Source organism: Salvelinus sp. IW2-2015, linkage group LG8, assembly GCF_002910315.2.
Source record: "Salvelinus sp. IW2-2015 linkage group LG8, ASM291031v2, whole genome shotgun sequence".
NCBI classification, from domain to species: domain Eukaryota; kingdom Metazoa; phylum Chordata; class Actinopteri; order Salmoniformes; family Salmonidae; genus Salvelinus; species Salvelinus sp. IW2-2015.
In genome coordinates this window covers 2,941,269-2,960,009 of record NC_036848.1, presented here as the reverse complement: position 1 = coordinate 2,960,009, position 18,741 = coordinate 2,941,269, and the positions used below count along the sequence as shown (strand labels likewise).

The 18,741-nt window shown below is 44.3% G+C and overlaps 1 protein-coding gene across 1 annotated transcript in view; it reads right to left on the bottom strand.

Moving 5' to 3' along the window:
- The window catches only part of LOC111967234 (monocarboxylate transporter 8-like), a 44,149-nt gene that overhangs the window by 12,728 nt on the left and 12,680 nt on the right, over positions 1-18,741 (bottom strand). Inside the window, exons 2-5 of the mRNA XM_023992114.3 lie at positions 6,461-6,605; positions 3,175-3,412; positions 2,776-3,030; positions 247-390 (exon numbers count right to left, since the gene is read on the bottom strand). Of these exons, the coding sequence (XP_023847882.1) occupies positions 247-390; positions 2,776-3,030; positions 3,175-3,412; positions 6,461-6,605 (782 nt within the window). The remainder of the gene's footprint in view (positions 1-246; positions 391-2,775; positions 3,031-3,174; positions 3,413-6,460; positions 6,606-18,741) is intronic.

The window sequence follows — 18,741 nt, the reverse complement described above, 5'->3', positions numbered from 1 at the left end:
ACAAAGGTGATGTGGCTGACGTGCTTACCCATATTTAAAACAAGGGATGTGGCTGACGTGCTTACCCATATTTAAAACAAGGGGATGTGGCTGACGTGCTTACCCATATTTAAAACAAGGGGATGTGGCTGACGTGCTTACCCATATTAAAACAAGGGGATGTGGCTGACGTGCTTACCCATATTTAAAACATCTGAATTGGTTCCAATTAAGCTGACAATTGGATGCCGAAGAGGGTCACCTCACCTGCATCCAGATCTTCTTGGCTCCGGGAATGAGGTCTCCTACTTTCCCGAAGAGGAGGCGTCCCACGCCAGATGAGGCTCCTATACACACCAACAAGATCCACTCCTTCTGGGGCTCCTTGAACTGCTCCTTCACGAAGTTCATCTGGTGGAAAAGAACAAGAGGAATACTTTAAAATGTCCATTGCTTAGTGCCTCCCGAGTGGCGCCACTGTCTAAGGCTGTGCCACTAGAGATTCTGGGTTCGAGTCCAGGCTCTGCAGCCGGCCGCGACCGGGAGGCCCATGGGGCGGCGCACAATTGGCCCAGCGCCGTCCGGGTTAGGGAGGGTTTGGCCGGCAGGGATGTCTCAATGCGCACTAGCGACTCCTGTGGCGGGCCTGGCGCAGTGCACACTGACACGGTCGGTGTACGGTGTTTCCTCCGACACATTGGTGCAGCTGGCTTCCGGGTTGGATGGGCATTGTGTCAAGAAGCAGTGCGGCTTGGTTGGGTTGTGTTCGGAGACGCATGGCTCTCGACCTTCGCCTCTCCCGACTCCCGAGGGGTTGGACGCAGCCAAACCAGGCCCCCTGGATACACACATCCCCTGAGGGGTTGGAAGCAGCCAAAACCAGGCCCCCTGGATACACACACACCCTGAGGGGTTGGACGCAGCCAAACCAGCCCCCTGGATACATTACACACCCTGAGGGGTTGGACGCAGCCAAACCAGGCCCCCTGGATACACACACACCCTGAGGGGTTGGAACCAGCCAAACCAGGCCCCCTGGATACACACATCCCCTGAGGGGTTGGAACCAGCCAAACCAGGCCCCCTGGATACATACACACCCTGAGGGGTTGGACGCAGCCAAGCCAAGCCCCCTGGATACATACACACCCTGAGGGGTTGGAACCAGCCAAACCAGGCCCCCTGGATACATACACACCCTGAGGCGTTGGAAGCAGCCAAAGCAAATACAGAATTACACATCAAATGCGTAGTAATTTCTTGATATGTCGTCATGGATTCTTTCATGTGTGTTATTCCCATGTTGAAATCATCAATGGGATTCTTAGTGAAGGGATTTCAACGGAGAAACAGGGATATTTTCTTCTTATAACATTCCAAATTTCCATAACCATTCCTTGGAATAACAAATGTTTTCATCAACGTCCCACTGTCAGAAGAACTGTCAATAGCGAAGCAGGAAGGGGCGGAGCTATAGGTGAGTGATTTCCTTTCTCTCCTCTCCGCCCAACACCTGAATCTGATCCAAAACCCTCTGAAGTCCATTCCTGATCAGAAGCTTCTCTCCCTGAGGAAACATGTGAAGTGTTTCCTATGCTTTGATTCTGCACTACATGGCACCAGCATAACATCAAGGGCCATAGGATACCCATGTTTAGGGCTGACCTAAAGCAAAGATCACAACAAAAGCCGGTGGCTTTGTTTACATCTGGGCCTGGCTCTGGGGCCTGAGAAAACAGAACAGGCAGTGGGGAGGCTGCCTAAAACATCTGACTTGTGTAGCAGAACTTCACATCTACCCCTTCTCTTCCCTCCCGCTCGCTCTCTGTCCCTCCCTCCCACTCTCCTTCTGTCTTCCTTCCTCATCCCTCTGGGATGTTTTACGTAACATACTGCTGTGACAAGGTGTCTCCTTGATATTCCTCACATCACCATGCAGCAATGTCACTAGCTGCTTATTTTAGATAAGTGGGTCTTGTCTGACAACCTAACCCAACACACAATGTAACCTAACCCAACACACAATGTAACCTAACAACACAACCTAACCCAACACAATGTAACCTAACCCAACACACAACGTAACCTAACCCAACACAATGTAACCTAACCCAACACACAATGTAACCTAACCCAACACACAATGTAACCTAACCCAACACACAATGTAACCTAACCCAACACACAATGTAAACCTAAACCCAAAACACAATGTAAACCGAACCAAACACACAATGTAACCTAACCCAACACACAATGTAACCTAACACAACACACAATGTAACCTAACAACACAACCTAACCCAACACAATGTAACCTAACCCAGCACACAACGTAACCTAACCCAACACAATGTAACCTAACCCAACACACAATGTAACCTAACCCAACACACAACGTAACCCAACACAACACAACACACAACGTAACCCAACACAATATTACACAAGATTTCCTCTAAAGTCGGCTTGGTGAACTCTTGGTCAGAAAGTCTAGTTTTCCTACATACGATAAGATGCCAATCAAGCTGCCACTAAAAGCAGTCAGGGTGACATTATTTCCCCCTCGCAAAAACAGCTGGGCTGTAAACCAACACACAGCAACATTCTAAATGGAAATTGTTAAAGAAAAGTGACATCATAAATTGTGCTGCAGATTACTTTAATCCTATCATTATAATTTCACTCACAGCGTAGGTGTCTCTGCCAGCAGAAAACGGTACCCTAAATACAGCACAATATCAAGAACATGGCCAAATCTTGAAGAAATTGTATTGATGGTCCCCGAGCCCTTACCAAGTGGATGTAAGGCACAAAGTAACCCAGCACAGCCGTAGACACCCCGAACGCCCACACCCGGTAGGTGACGATGTGGAACACCTTCACGTTAAAGGCCTTCCGGACCTGGGTCTGGGCACTGCTCCAGCGGCTTCCCCGGGCAGGGGCTCCTGGCTGGGTTGTGGACCCAGCGGGGCCCCCTGGTTCTGGTGGTCCCATTGGAGCTCTCTGGGGCAGCAGGGGTCTGAAGGTCAGGGCCAGCAGGGCCTGGACCTGTTGTGTTTAAAAGAACGAAAAGAAACAGTTGTTCAAAGTCGAATCTGACGTTTACTTCAACGAGTCACATCATTCAAAATCAGGAAAATGTAAACAAACAGGCTGTGTAATGGATGATCATTGAACACATTACAACAGTACCAGCATGAAGAGGCTGAGGATCTGGAAGGTTCTGCTGAGGCCCAGCGGCTCCACCACCTTGGTGAGCAGCACCGGGAGGCCCATGGAGAACAGGCTGCTGCCCGCCGTCACCACGCCATTGGCCAGGCCAAGCCGCCGTCGGAAGTAGTGGCCCAGGATCACCAGGGAGGGCTGGAAGGCAAAGGATGAGCCACAGCCAAACAGGATCCCATAGGTGAAATACCGTAGGCTGAGGGACCTGGTTGGGCAGGGCGGAGAGGTAATAAAACACTGGAAAACTAATGTATGTCAATTCTAACGGGTGAAGATGCAGGCGATCTCACTACTGTGCTATGTTCCACACTAGCATAATTTAGCACCTAGAATATACAGTGCATTCATAAAGTATTCAGACCCCTTGACATTTTCCACATTTTGTTAATTTACAGCCTTATTCTAAAATAAATTAAATTAATTGTTTTCCTCAATCTACACACAATACCATAACGACAAAGCGAAAACAGGTTTTTAGAAATGTTTGCAAATGTATTAAAAATAAAAAATGTAAATACCTTATTTAAGTAAGTATTCAGACCCTTTGCTATGAGATTAGAAATTGAGCTCATATGCATTCTGTTTCCATTGATAAATCTTGAGATGTTTCTAAAACTTGGAGTCCACCTGTGGTAAATTCAATTAAGTGGACATGATTTGGAAAGGCACACACCTGTCTATATAAGGTCCCACAGTTGACAGTGCATTTCAAGGCAAAAACCAAGAAGCCATGATGTTCAAGACAGGATTGTGTCGAGGCACAGGTCTGGGGAAGGGTGCCAAAACATGTTTGCACATTGAAGGTCCCCAAGAACACAGTGTCCTCCATCAGTCTTAAATGGAAGAAGTTTGGAACCCCCAAGACCCTTCCTAGAGCTGGCCGCCCGGCCAAACTGAGAAATCTGGGCAGAAGGGCCTTGGTAATGGAGGTGACCAAGAACACGATGGTCACTCTGACAGAGCTCAAGAGTTCCTCTATGGAGATGTGAGAACCTTCCAGAAGGACAACCATTTCTGCAGCACTCCACCAATCAGGCCTTTATGGTAGAGTGGCCAGACTGAAGCCACTCCTCTGTAAAAGGCATATGACAGCCCGCTTGGAGTTTGCCAAAAGGCACCTAAAGGACTCTCAGACCATGAGAAACAAGATTCTCTGGTCTGATGAAACCAAGATTGAACTCTTTGTCCTGAAATGCCAAGCGTCACACCTGGAGGAAACCTGGCTCCATCCTATGGTAAAGCATGGTGGTGGCAGCATCATGCTGTGGGGATGTTTTCAGAGGCAGGGACTGGGAGACTAGTCAGGAACACAGGAAAGATGAACGGAGCAAAGTACAGAGAGATCCTTGATGAAAACCTGCTCCAGAGCGCTCAGGACTCAGACTGGGCGAAGGTTCATCTTCCAACAGGACAACGACCCTAAGCACACAGCCAAGACAACGCAGGAGTGGCTTCGGGACAAGTCTCTGTCCTTGAGTGGCCCAGCCAGAGCCTGGACTTGAACCCGATCAAACATCTCTGGAGACACCTGAAAATAGCTGTGTAGCAACACTCCCCATCAACACTGACAGAGCTTGAGAGGATCTGCACAGAAGAATGGGAGAAACTCCCCAAATACAGGTGTGCCAGGGCTGTAATTGCTGCCAAAGGTGCTTCAACAAAGTACTGAGTAAAGGGTCTGAATACTTATGTAAATGTGATATCGGTTTTTAATTTGTAATACGTTTACAAAGCATTCTAAAAACCAGTTTTTGCTTTGTCATTATGTGCTATTGTGTGTAGATTGATGAAGGGGAAAAAATCTATTTAATCAATTTTAGAATAAGGCTGTAACGTAACAAAATGTGGAAAAAGTCAAGAGGTCTGAATACTTTCCGAATGCACTGTATATCCAATACTTTACTTCCTTATAAGTAGTAAGTTAGTTTAAATGTTGGAACAGAGCCTGTGACACCCTAACATGAATGTGTAATGCTCAAGTCACTGAGGGCAGGACGTGTAAATGATGTGCAAAAGGAGTGCCAAAACATACAAGGACAGTTCTAAAGATTGTGAAGGGTTCTAGAAGGGCTCTAGAGTAGATGGGTTTAATAGTCTAGACTAGATGGGTTGTAATAGTTCTAGAGTAGATGAGTTGTAATAGTTCTAGAGTAGATGGTTGTAATAGTTCTAGAGTAGATGGGTTGTAATAGTTCTAGAGTAGATGAGTTGTAATAGTTCTAGAGTAGATGGTTGTAATAGTCTAGAGTAGATGGGTTGTAATAGTTCTAAGTAGATGAGTTGTAATAGTTCTAGAGTAGATGGTTGTAATAGTTCTAGAGTAGATGAGTTGTAATAGTTCTAGAGTAGATGAGTTGTAATAGTTCTAGAGTAATGGTTGTAATAGTCTAGAGTAGATGGTTGTAATAGTTCTAGAGTAGATGGGTTTGTTTAATAGTTCTAGAGTAGATGGGTTGTAATAGTTCTAGATAGATGGTGTAATATTCTAGAGTAGATGGGTTGTAAATAGTTCTAGAGTAGATGGGTTGTAATAGTTCTAGAGTAGATGAGTTGTAATAGTTCTAGAGTAGATGGGTTGTAATATAGTTCTAGAGTAGATGAGTTGTAATAGTTCTAGAGTAGAGGTTGTAATAGTTCTAGAGTAGATGTGTTGTTGTAATAGTTCTAGAGTAGATGGGTTGTAATAGTTCTAGAGTAGATGGGTTGTAATAGTTCTAGAGTAGATGGGTTGTAATAGTTCTAGAGTAGATGGTGTAAAGTAGATGAGTTGTAATAGTTCTAGAGTAGATGGGTTGTAATAGTTCTAGAGTAGATGGGTTGTAATAGTTCTAGAGTAGATGGGTTGTAATAGTTCTAGAGTAGAGGGTTGTAATAGTTCTAGAGTAGATGGGTTGTATAGTTTTTCTAGAGTAGATGAGTGTAAAGTAGATGGTTGTATAGTTCTAGAGTAGGATGGTGGTTTGTTAATGTTCTAGAGTAGATGGGTTGTAATAGTTCTAGAGGAGAATGGGTTGTAATAAGTTCTAGAGTAGATGGGTTGTAATAGTTCTAGAGTAGATGGGTTGTAATAGTTCTAGAGTAGATGGGTTGTAATAGTTCTAGAGTAGATGGGTTGTCATAGTTCTAGAGTAGATGGGTTGTCATAGTTCTAGAGTAGATGGGTTGTCATAGTAATAGAAGGTGTGGAGTGTTCTAATGATTCTACAATGTTTGGAGGGTTCTAGAAGGGCTCTAGAACAGAAGTTTCTGTTACGTTGCGAAGGCGGTGCTGAGGAGTCCGATGAAGGCCATGGTGGCCCCGCCCACAGCTGTCTTCCTGCAGCCGAAGTGATCGGTGAACATGGAGACCACCGGGGAACAGAAGAAGATCATGCCCATCGCCAGGGCCCCCACCCAGGCTGGAGGGAGGGAGGAGAGGGAGGGAGGTCGGGAAGAGGTAGGGGTGGAGGGATGTAGGGACAGGTCGGGAAGAGGTAGGGGTGGAGGGATGTAGGGACAGGTCGGGAAGAGGTAGGGGTGGAGGGAGGGATATGGAAGGTAGTGAGAGATGGGATGAGGACAGCAAAAATAGTTACTATAATCCACACATTAACAGGATTATTTTCCATATTGATACAGTCAGAATGTAACCTCAAAGCTGTTTCCAAGCAACATGAGAGCTACCTAGATAAGAGGGGGACAAGGTAGGATGAATCCCTTAATTTACATTTACATTTAAGTCATTTAGCAGACGCTCTTATCCAGAGCGACTTAATCTGTGTCCTTCAACATGGTACTTGTTACAGTACATGTATGTCAACTGATAACGGGTCTGTGATGTCTGGACAGTCTGTCTGAAGTACATGTCTGCTACTTGTCTATGCCCTGCTTGCAACATATTTACAACCAGTGTAAAACCTCTGTGCAACCTTTCACAACCAACCTGTTGACAACCTCCAGAAGCCAACATGTCAAAGAACATGTCAACCTCGATTTAAACTGTTAATTTACCTGTTGCTCATGACCACACCAGTAAGGTTAACCTATACATACACACACATGCTGTAATTGATATCCTGTATAAAACATGCAGTAGGGTACTCAATGGGGCTCATCAGCATGTAGAAACATGCTGTACCCTCCTCATATAACCTCTAGAATAACAGCTGATCTAGTATAATATTAACATGCTGTACCCTCCTCATATAACCTGAAAATAACAGCGTGATCTAGTATAATATTAACATGCTGTACCCTCCTCATATAACCTAAGAATAACAGCTGATCTAGTATAATATTAACATGCTGTACCCTCCTCATATAACCTCTAGAAAACAGCTGATCTAGTATAATATTAACATGCTGTACCCTCCTCATATAACTGAAGAATAACAGCTGATCTAGTATAATATTAACATCTGGTACCCTCCTCATAAACCTGAGAATAACAGCTGATCTAGTATAATATTAACATGCTGTACCCCCTCATATAACCTAGAATAACAGCTGATCTAGTATAATATTAACATGCTGTACCCCCTCATATAACCGTAAAATAACAGCTGATCTAGTATAATATTAACATGCTGTACCCTCCTCAATAACCTGTAGAATAACAGCTGATCTAGTATAATATTAACATGCTGTACCCTCCTCATATAACCTGTAGAATAACAGCTGATCTAGTATAATATTAACATGCTGTACCCTCCTCATATAACCGTAAAATAAAAAGCTGATCTAGTATAATATAACAGCTGTACCCTCATATAACTGTAGAATAACAGCTGATCTAGTATAATATTAACATGCTGTACCCTCCTCATATAACCTTAGAATAACAGCTGATCTAGTATAATATTAACATGCTGTACCCTCCTCATATAACCTAGAATAACAGCTGATCTAGTATAATATTAACATGCTGTACCCTCCTCATATAATCTAGAATAACAGCTGATCTAGTAAATATTAACATGCTGTATACCTCCTCAATAACCTGAAGAATAACAGCTGATCTAGTATAATATTAACATGCTGTACCCTCCTCATATAACCTCTAGAATAACAGCTGATCTAGTATAATATTAACATGCTGTACCCTCCTCATATAACCTCTAGAATAACAGCTGATCTAGTATAATATTAACATGCTGACCCTCCATATAACCTGAGAATAACAGCTGATCTAGTATAATATTAACATGCTGTACCCTCCCATATAATCTGAAGAATAACAGCTGATCTAGTATAATATAACATCGTACCCTCCTCATATAACCTAAAATAACAGCGATCTAGTATAATATTAACATGCTGTACCCTCCTCATATAACCTGAAGAATAACAGCTGATCTAGTATAATATTACATGCTGTACCCTCCTCATATAACCTCTAAAATAACAGCTGATCTAGTAAATATTAACATGCTGTACCCTCCTCATATAACCTGAGAATAACAGCGATCTAGATAATATCCACAATGGATACATGCAATTGTACCACTTCCATCAGATGAGACCTAAGCCTAGATACAGCAGGTTATTATACATAAAGAATAGCAGCGGGATGCTTCCGTAAGACGAGTGAAGTGTAGTATAATATAAACAGCCATGTCATTATACCCCCTGCTCGAAATTACAATCGATTATACCTAACTAGATAGATAATAGAAATGAGAGCAGGCTGAGAATTCTCCCAGAGTAGGTTTAATCAAATAGTTATTAACCATGTCAATGTACTCACATCCTCTATGTACTATAACGTGAGTAAGGGACCAGCCTAAAGCTGACGAAATACCTCTATAAGAAATAAGCTGCCGAAAAACGATGACAATCGTTATCCGCCCATCGACTGATAAATAAATCAGGAATTAGAAGAATAGACGACAGATCCTAGAGTCTTATGTGAATATACAAGAGAGAGCGAGGAAACGAAGAAACTTAACCATACATGGACCAAGCCATCCCTCTCTACAGATTAATGATAGGTAAACGACGTGAAGACGAGAATAACAGCTAGAATCCAGCTAGAAGGGTTCAGAAGGGGATAGTAAGCATGACTGTAGCCGTCACGTGCATAAGACCTGCGAGGACGACTGAGACACGCTGGATCTAGTACGCACTTAAATATAATAACATGCTGTACCGACCTGCATCAGCATAACCTGAAGAGAAATGAGACAGGTGCAACAGTATAGGAAAGTGATGAGAAACATGCATGTACCCTCCTCATAATAACCGCTAGGAGATACAGGCTGATCTGAAACGTAAATGAACTATTAACATAGCTGTACCCTCCTCATATAACCTGTAGTATAACAGCTGATCATATCTAAAGTAGATACATAGACTATAACCTAGCTCTACATGGCATAATCGGTGGTAAAGATAAACAGTGATCTAGCGCACCCTTCTTACGCTATAATATTACTCACTGCGCGCTACCCTCCCCTCTCATAGAGGACCTCTAGATAATACAGCTGATTCGTAGGAATCCGACTACCAATTATCTACATCAGTCTGTACCCATCCCTCATTACAAACACTAAGCCGGTACGTGAATATACAGCTGATTACTTGCTTAATAATAGTATACAACACGCCTGTGATTCCCTCCCTACTATTATTAGACGTGTTAATATAATAGTAACAAGAGCGTGTACAGACACTAGTTAGAATATTAATAACCGATAAAATATCAGCTACTATGCTTCGCAGCTTGAGCACCTCAGCTCACAAGCATTTTACATACACGTAGAAATATACAGGCTTAGATCTATACTACTATAGTAATAATCATCACTATTTACTCCTTCCTACTATAGTAAAAGAAACGCTGGTTATGGATAACAGCATATTGTAAGTATTACTAATAGCAAAGAAATAGAGATCAGAAGCCGATGCGGGGTGTGTAGTCGTATCGTGAGATGCAAGAGGAGTTATATGAGAAGCATCGGGCCAACAAGGCATGGAAGAAATGAAAATAACTAGAAAATCAGCTGTGTATTGCAAGGCGAGCGTCAGGAACGAGTGTAGCCAGGTGAGAAAGAAATGCTGAGAAGAGGAAGGAAACCTAGACCTGACATTCTGGAGCTTGGCAGCCGGGCGTATTAGAAATTGGCTGTAAAATAGCATAATATCAGCTGAAATTCTAAGACCTACAGCACCGTGATGATCTACCAAGCTGGTGTGTATCCCATATCCACGGGAGCCAGGAGGCTAAGCAAGTCATCCGTGCATACCCTTAATACCCTCATAGAGAGTTATACAGATCGCTAGATACCTACAAGTTGACTGTAACTCCTGATGAAGTATCCATATAAAATTGACATGTACCGATCCTCCATATACACCTTCGTAGGAATCCACCAAGCCAGCCCAGATCAATCTGAGCCTTATTAGATTATATCAGACAAGCCCATGAGCTCCATGTTCGATGACACCTCACTCGATACAATCGCTACTGATACACGACTGAGAAGATACGACAGCTATGCAAGCCAGACAGATGTACTTATGCTGGGCCTCAGGTACTCTATAGAGTGCCCAGAGCTGCGAAGAAGAATAGCAGGCTGCCCTGCAAATTTTGTTTCAGAACCACGGTTAAGATAACATACGGCTGTACCCCATCCTCAAAGCCCAGATTTAGCTTAGATAACTCTGCATCGCTGGCATTAGACTACAATATATCTCTCTCAGCCAAACCTCGAGCTATCTACTGTTCTCACTCTCCCAAGCTTACCTTAATTCCCGACTATTCCTAATAACAACGAATCCTCACAAACTGCGTGTTACCTCCTTCATAATCAATGACCTCATCAAGATACAATCCTAACAAGCGGACCAGCCATTCTGATCTAGCGGTCTAATAAGTAATATTAACATGCCTGTTAATCACCATTCCTCAATCCAGCTCCCTCCATCCTTAGACCTCTTCTATTGCTGGCCACGATACACACGTTCGCAGTCGATCCCCATCCATAGGCGCCCGCCACACGCACCGGACGTGTACTCTACCTGTCCGCCGCCTCATCCCGCATTCGAGGCGCTATCACTTAGAGTAGTTAACCCAAGGTTGCACTGCTGTGAACACCGCGCATTACTAAGTTCATGCGCCGAACGTACGAAACTAACAAGCAAACCATGACAACAAGGATACAAGCAATGAGCAAAAAAATATCATCAACCACAACCCCATACACGAATAATGCGGGCCCACCGAGCGCCCTTAGCATATCATACCAGCCTCCTCTCATCCACTATATCCTGACAGCCAGATAGCGAACCACCCACACCATACATATCGAGAAAACACGAACATCACCCTGGTGACCAAGCACTACGCGAACACGCAACACTAGGCCAATACCCAACACATCACGATACACATCGCATGTAACCATCAACTCAACAACCCTGATTCTAAGACAATCAACAGCACACAGATCTCAGAACTATCAAATATACACACCTAAGCATGAATACCCAATCCTCAGATAACCAATAAAAATAACAGCTGATCCTAGTCGGTTAATAATTAACATGGCTGTACCCTCCTCAATAGAGACCAGTCTAGAATAACAGCGGATCTAGTGAGTATAAGATAACAGCATGTACCCTCCTTCATATACATTGTAGAAGAACAGCCTGATCTAGGTAAATAAATTTAAAACATCCGCTGTACCCTCACTCAGAAATCAACCTGGAAAGCAATAACAGCTGACTAGTAAAATATTAACATGCTGTCCCTCCTGCAATATAACCCTAGAATAACAGCTTAGAATCTAGCTATAATATTAACAGGACTGTACCCTCCTCAATTACACTGTTAGAATAACAGCCTGATCTATATACAAATGATACATGCTGTACCCTCCGTCATAATAACTCCTAAGAATAACCAGCTTGATCTAGGTAAATATATAACATGCTGTACCCCCTCAATATAACCATTTAGAATAACAGTGATCTAGTATAATACTTAACAGGACTGTAAACCTCCTCATATAACCTACTAAGAAAATTAACAGAGCTGGTCTAGCATAAAATATAACAATGCTGTACCCTCCTCATATAACCTGAAAATAACAGCTGATCTAGGTATAATATTAACATGCTTACCTCTCCCAATAAACCTGAGAATAACAGCTGATCTAGTATAAATTAACATGCTGTACCCTCCCTCATATAACCTCTAGTAATAACAAGCTGATCTGGTTATAATAAACATGCTTGTACCCTCATATAACCTGTAGAATAACAGCTGATCTAGTATAATATAACAAGCTGTACCCTCATATAATCTGTAGAATAACAGCTGATCTAGTATAATATTAACATGCGTACCCTCCTCATATAACCAGAAGAATACAGCTGATCTAGTAATAAATAACATGCTGTACCCTCATATAACCTGTAGCATGAATAACACTGATAATCATACGCATAAATGACAGACCACTATCAAAAGGGAAGTGGTTGAGGTACTTTGCGCCCCGGTGTTGATTGCTCCAACCAGTATGGTTAGTCATCAGAGGCCAGTTAATAAGAGGCTAAAGTAGGCACAGGAGCGAGTTTGACCAAGAAGGATGGGGAGTAGCCTGTCTAGATGCTGCTATGGCATCCCAGGGGCTTCCAGAGGAATACAACGCTATGAATCAAAATAGCGTAAAGCGTGCTACCACTATACGTTCTTGAGTGCTGTGGAGACGATGTGGATTGGATCAAATTACATATACACTAATTAACCAACAACGTTTTGTGAAGGCAAATTAGAATGCGGTGAAGGGGAGTCGACCATATCCGCCACCTCCTCATGACCTGGCAAAATAGGCTGTGCTCTCGATATGTATGGCAGAAAAGGCGCGGGAGAGTAGAAGTATGAGAGAAATGCGATGGGTCTGTAGTTGTAACGCTGTAATTCAAAATAACAGCTCCAGATGGAATCAGTGACCAAGGCCTGGCCGTTAACCCACATGGCTATAACGAGTAGCGGAGACATACTCGGGGGGATACACTCGCGATGGGGATGGTGGTCGACAGTATGTTTGGAAAATTGATTTTATTTTATAATTACCGTGTTATGAGCTGCTTCACCTGTATGAGTGTGTTGGTTGGTGGTTGCCTGTTTGATTTCCGTGATATGAGAGTTGATTACCAGGACTCTAGCGAGATCGATGACGCAACAAAATGATGAGGTACGGACCGATTCCGAGCTCCGACCAGTGGGATGACACTACATGCCTCCAAGCCTCCAAGTAGATGGCTCCGTTTCTTCAACCACGAGGAGTCCAAGTTGGATGAGACTATCTTCAATGTTTAGACACCGTTATTTAATGAAGATAATGAAAATCCTAAAAAAGAAGAGTTATAATTGGATATAGGCCTAGAACAGTCGTTGATGAGTATGATGATTAAATACATGTATTGGTTTGTTTGCTTTTGTGTTGATATTTATAATTCCAAATAAAGGGTGACATATCAGTGTGTAATTTAGTCAAAGGGGATTGATAAGGAAGTTATATGTTTAAAGTAAAGACTAAGAATCCACCCTGAAACGTACATTATTAGACTATGGAAGTGTATTTAGAATAATTAGACTATAATCCAATAATGTGAAGGTTGCAGACAAGTTAAAGGTGAGAAAGTGATAGACTGAGAAACACAGAGGACAATTGAACATAACATGACCTACTGGTTGACACACTCGAAAAACTATACAACAAGGACAAGAGGCCCTGTCAAGGGCCCCTCAAATCTAGGGCAGAAAGGAACGGCAAGCCAACTGCCAGTCTTGGTAGAATAGTGATAAACGAGAGAATGTCGACTGTGGAAAAAGAGACAGACCCAACCGACTGTTTTGATGTGTGTGGGGGAGGGGGGGAGGTATAAAGACGCTCACATTTTGTATGACTAGTAGAACGGTTCTCTGAATAGAAGAACCCCAACGAACATTTGGGGAACTTGACACATCTTTGCCTAATTATTTAAACCCGAGGTCTTACAAATCTCGGATTGGTCAAGCTTAAATGATTGTGTAGTATTCATCATTGGGATGTGAGAAAATATTGTGACATAATGTAGCTCAGTATGGATCAACGTCAAGAACAGTTAGCCTTGGTAATGTCAGCAATGAACAGTAACTTTAGCTTATGATAATGTCAGTATAGGTAACGTCTCCAGAACAGTAGCTATGGCAACTTCGGATACGACAGGTTAGCGAAGGTGTAAAGGACGCAGTATATTAAATGTCAGTAGAGCACTATAGGAAAAAAACCTCAGACGGGTAACGTCGAGTAAAACGAGGACGCTCAGTAGGCTACGATCTTGAACCACGAACAGGTACCAGCGTAGCAAATATGAGCCAGAGAAGTAACGTCAGTAGAATAGACGGTAAGACTGAGGTCTTAGAGTTAAGCAAACAGTCCATAAGCCGGTACTAAGTAACGTACCAGCTCATGGCGCGAACAGTCAGGCTACGAGCGACGCGAAATAATCTGGTAACGTCAGTATGTAATCACCAACAGGAACGAGCCGGTGAATGGTTGACAAATTCAGTGGGGTGGTCTATGGTAATTAGACAGTAGCATATTGTAACGTCAGTACAGTAGCCTACTGGTAGATGGTAGAAACGTAAGCCAGGAACCGTTGTCCGGGTAATCGTAAAACCCGTAAGCATGTACAGGTAGCCTACGTACGTCAAGTGTGATGAGAGTCAGTCAGTAAGCCTATATAACTTCATCTACAGTAACCTACGTGGGTGGGGTGTTGTGGTTTGTGTGTGGTGGTGTGTGTGGGAAGGGGGGTGGTACCGTCAGACATAACCTACGTGTGGTGTGAGTAAAGTCCAGTACAGTTGAGCGTATGCGGAAACGTCAGTACAGTAGCCATGGTAACGTGCTGTGCGAGGACAGTAGGCCGTTGCGCATCGTGGGCTAGACGTGTCGCCGTCTTGCAGTATGAAGTCTCTGTTGTTGACTGAGTTCCATGCGCGTATAACCAGGTGTCCTGCCATGGCCAAGAGCGGTCGAGCCTAGTTTGCTCTCATTTCCTCTGAATCAGCAAAACCTCTTCCTCCTCTCCACAATGCTCACGGCCAGCACCTAGTCCTTCCTTCTCTCCCGGGCGGTAACGTACACGAAGTCATCAGTCTAATCCCTCACCTCCTCTCCCCTGCCAGGCACCGCCTTCTCTTACCTGCTCCCCTCCCCAGCACCCTACAGCGAACCTTACGCTCTCCCTCTTCGCCTGGTAGCCGCCAGATCAACCCAGCAGCTCCCTATCTCCTCTGCCACCCTCTAGTACAGTGCCCGCCCAATCACTCCGTCGCCTGCTAGACCCGTTCGCCAGCTACAGTAAGGACTACTCTTGCTCTCCTCTACCCTGCCCAGCGTAACGTCCTATCTCTATCCAGCTAGCTCCTTATGGCCGGTAAGTCAGTATGGTTAATGGTCAGAATACCCAAGTCCTAGCCCTCCTACGCCCCTGCCCAGCACCCCTTCTCTCCTGCGAACCGTCACTGCCCGCAGGTCACCTCCTTCTTACTAGCCTCCTCCCGCCTGTACTGTATCTCCTGCTCGCCGCTCCACGCCCAGCACCGCGGCGCGCCTCGCCCCCGGTAGACGGCTTCCAGTACAGTAGGCCGTATTAACCTCCCTCTCTCCGTAACCTCCTCCAGGCTGCCCAATAGTTCCAGATCACAGTCAGCCCTATCTTGCTCAGAGTCTCCACTCAGTCTACAGGCTCAGCCTATGTACCCACCGTTAACTGTCAGCGCCTGCTCCCCGCCTATGGTAAACTATCCATCCCCTTGACAGCAGTCTCCTACCCGGTAACGTCATCGGCATGAATCGGTCAGTACAGTAGCGGCCGACACCGCGTGCGCCTCCTCCGCGCCTCCCTACACCACCTCCCGTGTTAATCTTTCCACGTCTCCCCATAGTTACCCACGTCGCACACGCCTTATCATAGCCCCACTCCCTACTCGCAGCTGGACAGCTACCTACTCATCCCATACACTGCACACCATGTTACAACCATCCCATTCGCACCACTCCTCACTTCCTAACACCTTCCTCTCTGCTCTTCCCTGCCCAGCAACCGCCTTCTCTCCTCCTCCCTCCCCACCCACGTGCAAGCTACTACGCTAACTCTTACCTCTCCTCCCCTCCCAGGCACCGCCTCTTCCCCGTCCCCCTGCCCCAAACCAACTCGGCCTGCTAACGTGCGGAACCACCTTACAGTCTCCTCTTACCCTTGCCACTAGCACTTAACTGTCATGCTCTATCCGCGTATTACGTCAGTACTAGGTCTATCAAGCCCCTCCTATCATCTCCCGTCTATCGCCAGTAACAGTAAGCCTATCTGCCGCGAGCACCCCTTTCTCGGTAAACGTCTCCTAGCCCCGTTGGCCTGATTTACCAGACCTACATCTCTCCTACGTCCCCATCCCCAGCACCTGACCATCCTCGAGTCCTACTAGTAGCCCTGATCTCTGTACACCACGGCAGTATCTTCCGGTAAAGTGTCTAAGGACCAGTCTAGCCTTACTGCGGATGATAGCGGTGGAAGGCCCTTATGCCGCGTTAACTGAGTAATAACAGCGTAACCAAGTATCAAGCCACCCCTCTTGTACCGTCAGGATTGACGAAAGACCGAAACCTTACAGGGAAAATGCAGTAGCCCAGTTCCCATTTATGAGTTGACCCAGGGTACATCGTCTCAGATATGCTCTCTACAACCCCTACATGTACATTTCCTACTTGTTGCGATGGTTCACGCCTGCGAATGCCTAGTCACGAGTTAATACTACCTCTGTCCATGGTCTCGTCTGCATAGGGGATACTCAGTGACTTATGTAAGCCTCATGAGTATAAATTGTCACGTCTATGCAGACGAAACGGCAAGCTTAATATGCAGCTGGGCTCTAGCACTATATGTAATTCTTGTCATAGGTCATATACTATTCTTCAGCTCCTAAGGCAGTGTATAGGCTCATGTTGAACACAATAGTAATTTTGGTAACAAAGGTCCAGTTCCACAGGTAGCCGCGTGGTCAACAACAATTTTATATCTATCGCTGTGTGACAGCAGGGGTCGGGCAACAAAGGCCCGTGAGTAAGATTTACTACCATTAGAAGGATTTTTGAAAGGTACACGATCAGCTACAGATAGCCTATACCAGGAACGCTCTTCATCGTAAACATTTATTATGCGTATCATTAAGATAAGTCCTTATTTCCAAGTCAGTATACCAACAAATAAGAGTAGATTCGTACCGAGGTTACCCAATGTAACACAACAGACATGGTCATGATGTCAGATGATTGTTATACAAATACAATGTATAACTGTCTCATGCTACAGGCAGACTGATGGTAACAGTCAGATATAATTATGATTACTCAATATCAGGTATGGTGAACTCTATTTCCAGCTACACCTTCATGATTGACTACCTGACGATCAGTGTACAGTCATAATCTCTGAGAATACAGTCAAGTACCAACTGGTATTTGGCCAGCGGTGACGAATCTACGTAACGGGTAGGCAGGTGGAGACCGTTAGCATGTGGAGAGATGCTTACTGTCACAAGTTCCCTTCATAAACATACTTAGGATCAGTATTCAACCAAAACGTCTAGTGAACATGGATCGACGTAATTAGTTCGACAGACATACCGAGTAGCATGAGATGGTAGATGGCCAGCAGAGCTATGCAAATATACGATAAACTACAGATATATCCCGTATCTAAATATTAAACTTTATAAATCACCCACATGCAAGACACCAAATTAAAGCGGTACATCATAGTAAAACTGAGCCTAATCCAGACACCAAGTCCAATGGTCTCATAGTACATAGATGTAATGAGAACGGCTTTACGGCAAAGACGTATAGACCCCATGCTGATTATCTTGCAGGAACATGGCCGGTCGCTACTCAAAAACTACATACAGTAGCACCTAGACAATCAGAAGTGCGTACACGACATCCCAGAGCTGACCGCTACAGACACAATTCTCAGAAATAAAGATAGGTAACGAACTCCATGCCACTTACACGTAGGCCTATGACGTATAGACTCAGTTCTGATCTGAGGTCAGAGCGCCTCATCAGGTACGTACTCAGGCCCATGACAAGAACATCTAGACCAACCATGGTCGTACTACGTCCAGCTACAGTAGGCCTATGGCAACGCCAGTACAGTACCTATAGGTTAACGGTTCAGTACATAGCCTATGTTAACGCAGTAGCAGTAGCACTATTTGGTCAATTAACTACACGTCGCTCGTTCAAGTATACAAGAAACTAGCTGCACCTGGTATATTGGTATACGCTCTGATCAGAGAACAAAACTCTGGTACAAAATACTGCGTATGGCCAAATACGACAAAATGTTATAATAATACCGGTAAGGCAACGTCTGTACCGAGAATGTATTTTCCAAACCCAACTACGCCGTTACCAGTCTATGACCAATATATATTTTTACGTTAAAAAATAACTGTCCGATAAAACACATATTACCTGATGATCTTACTAAACTCGC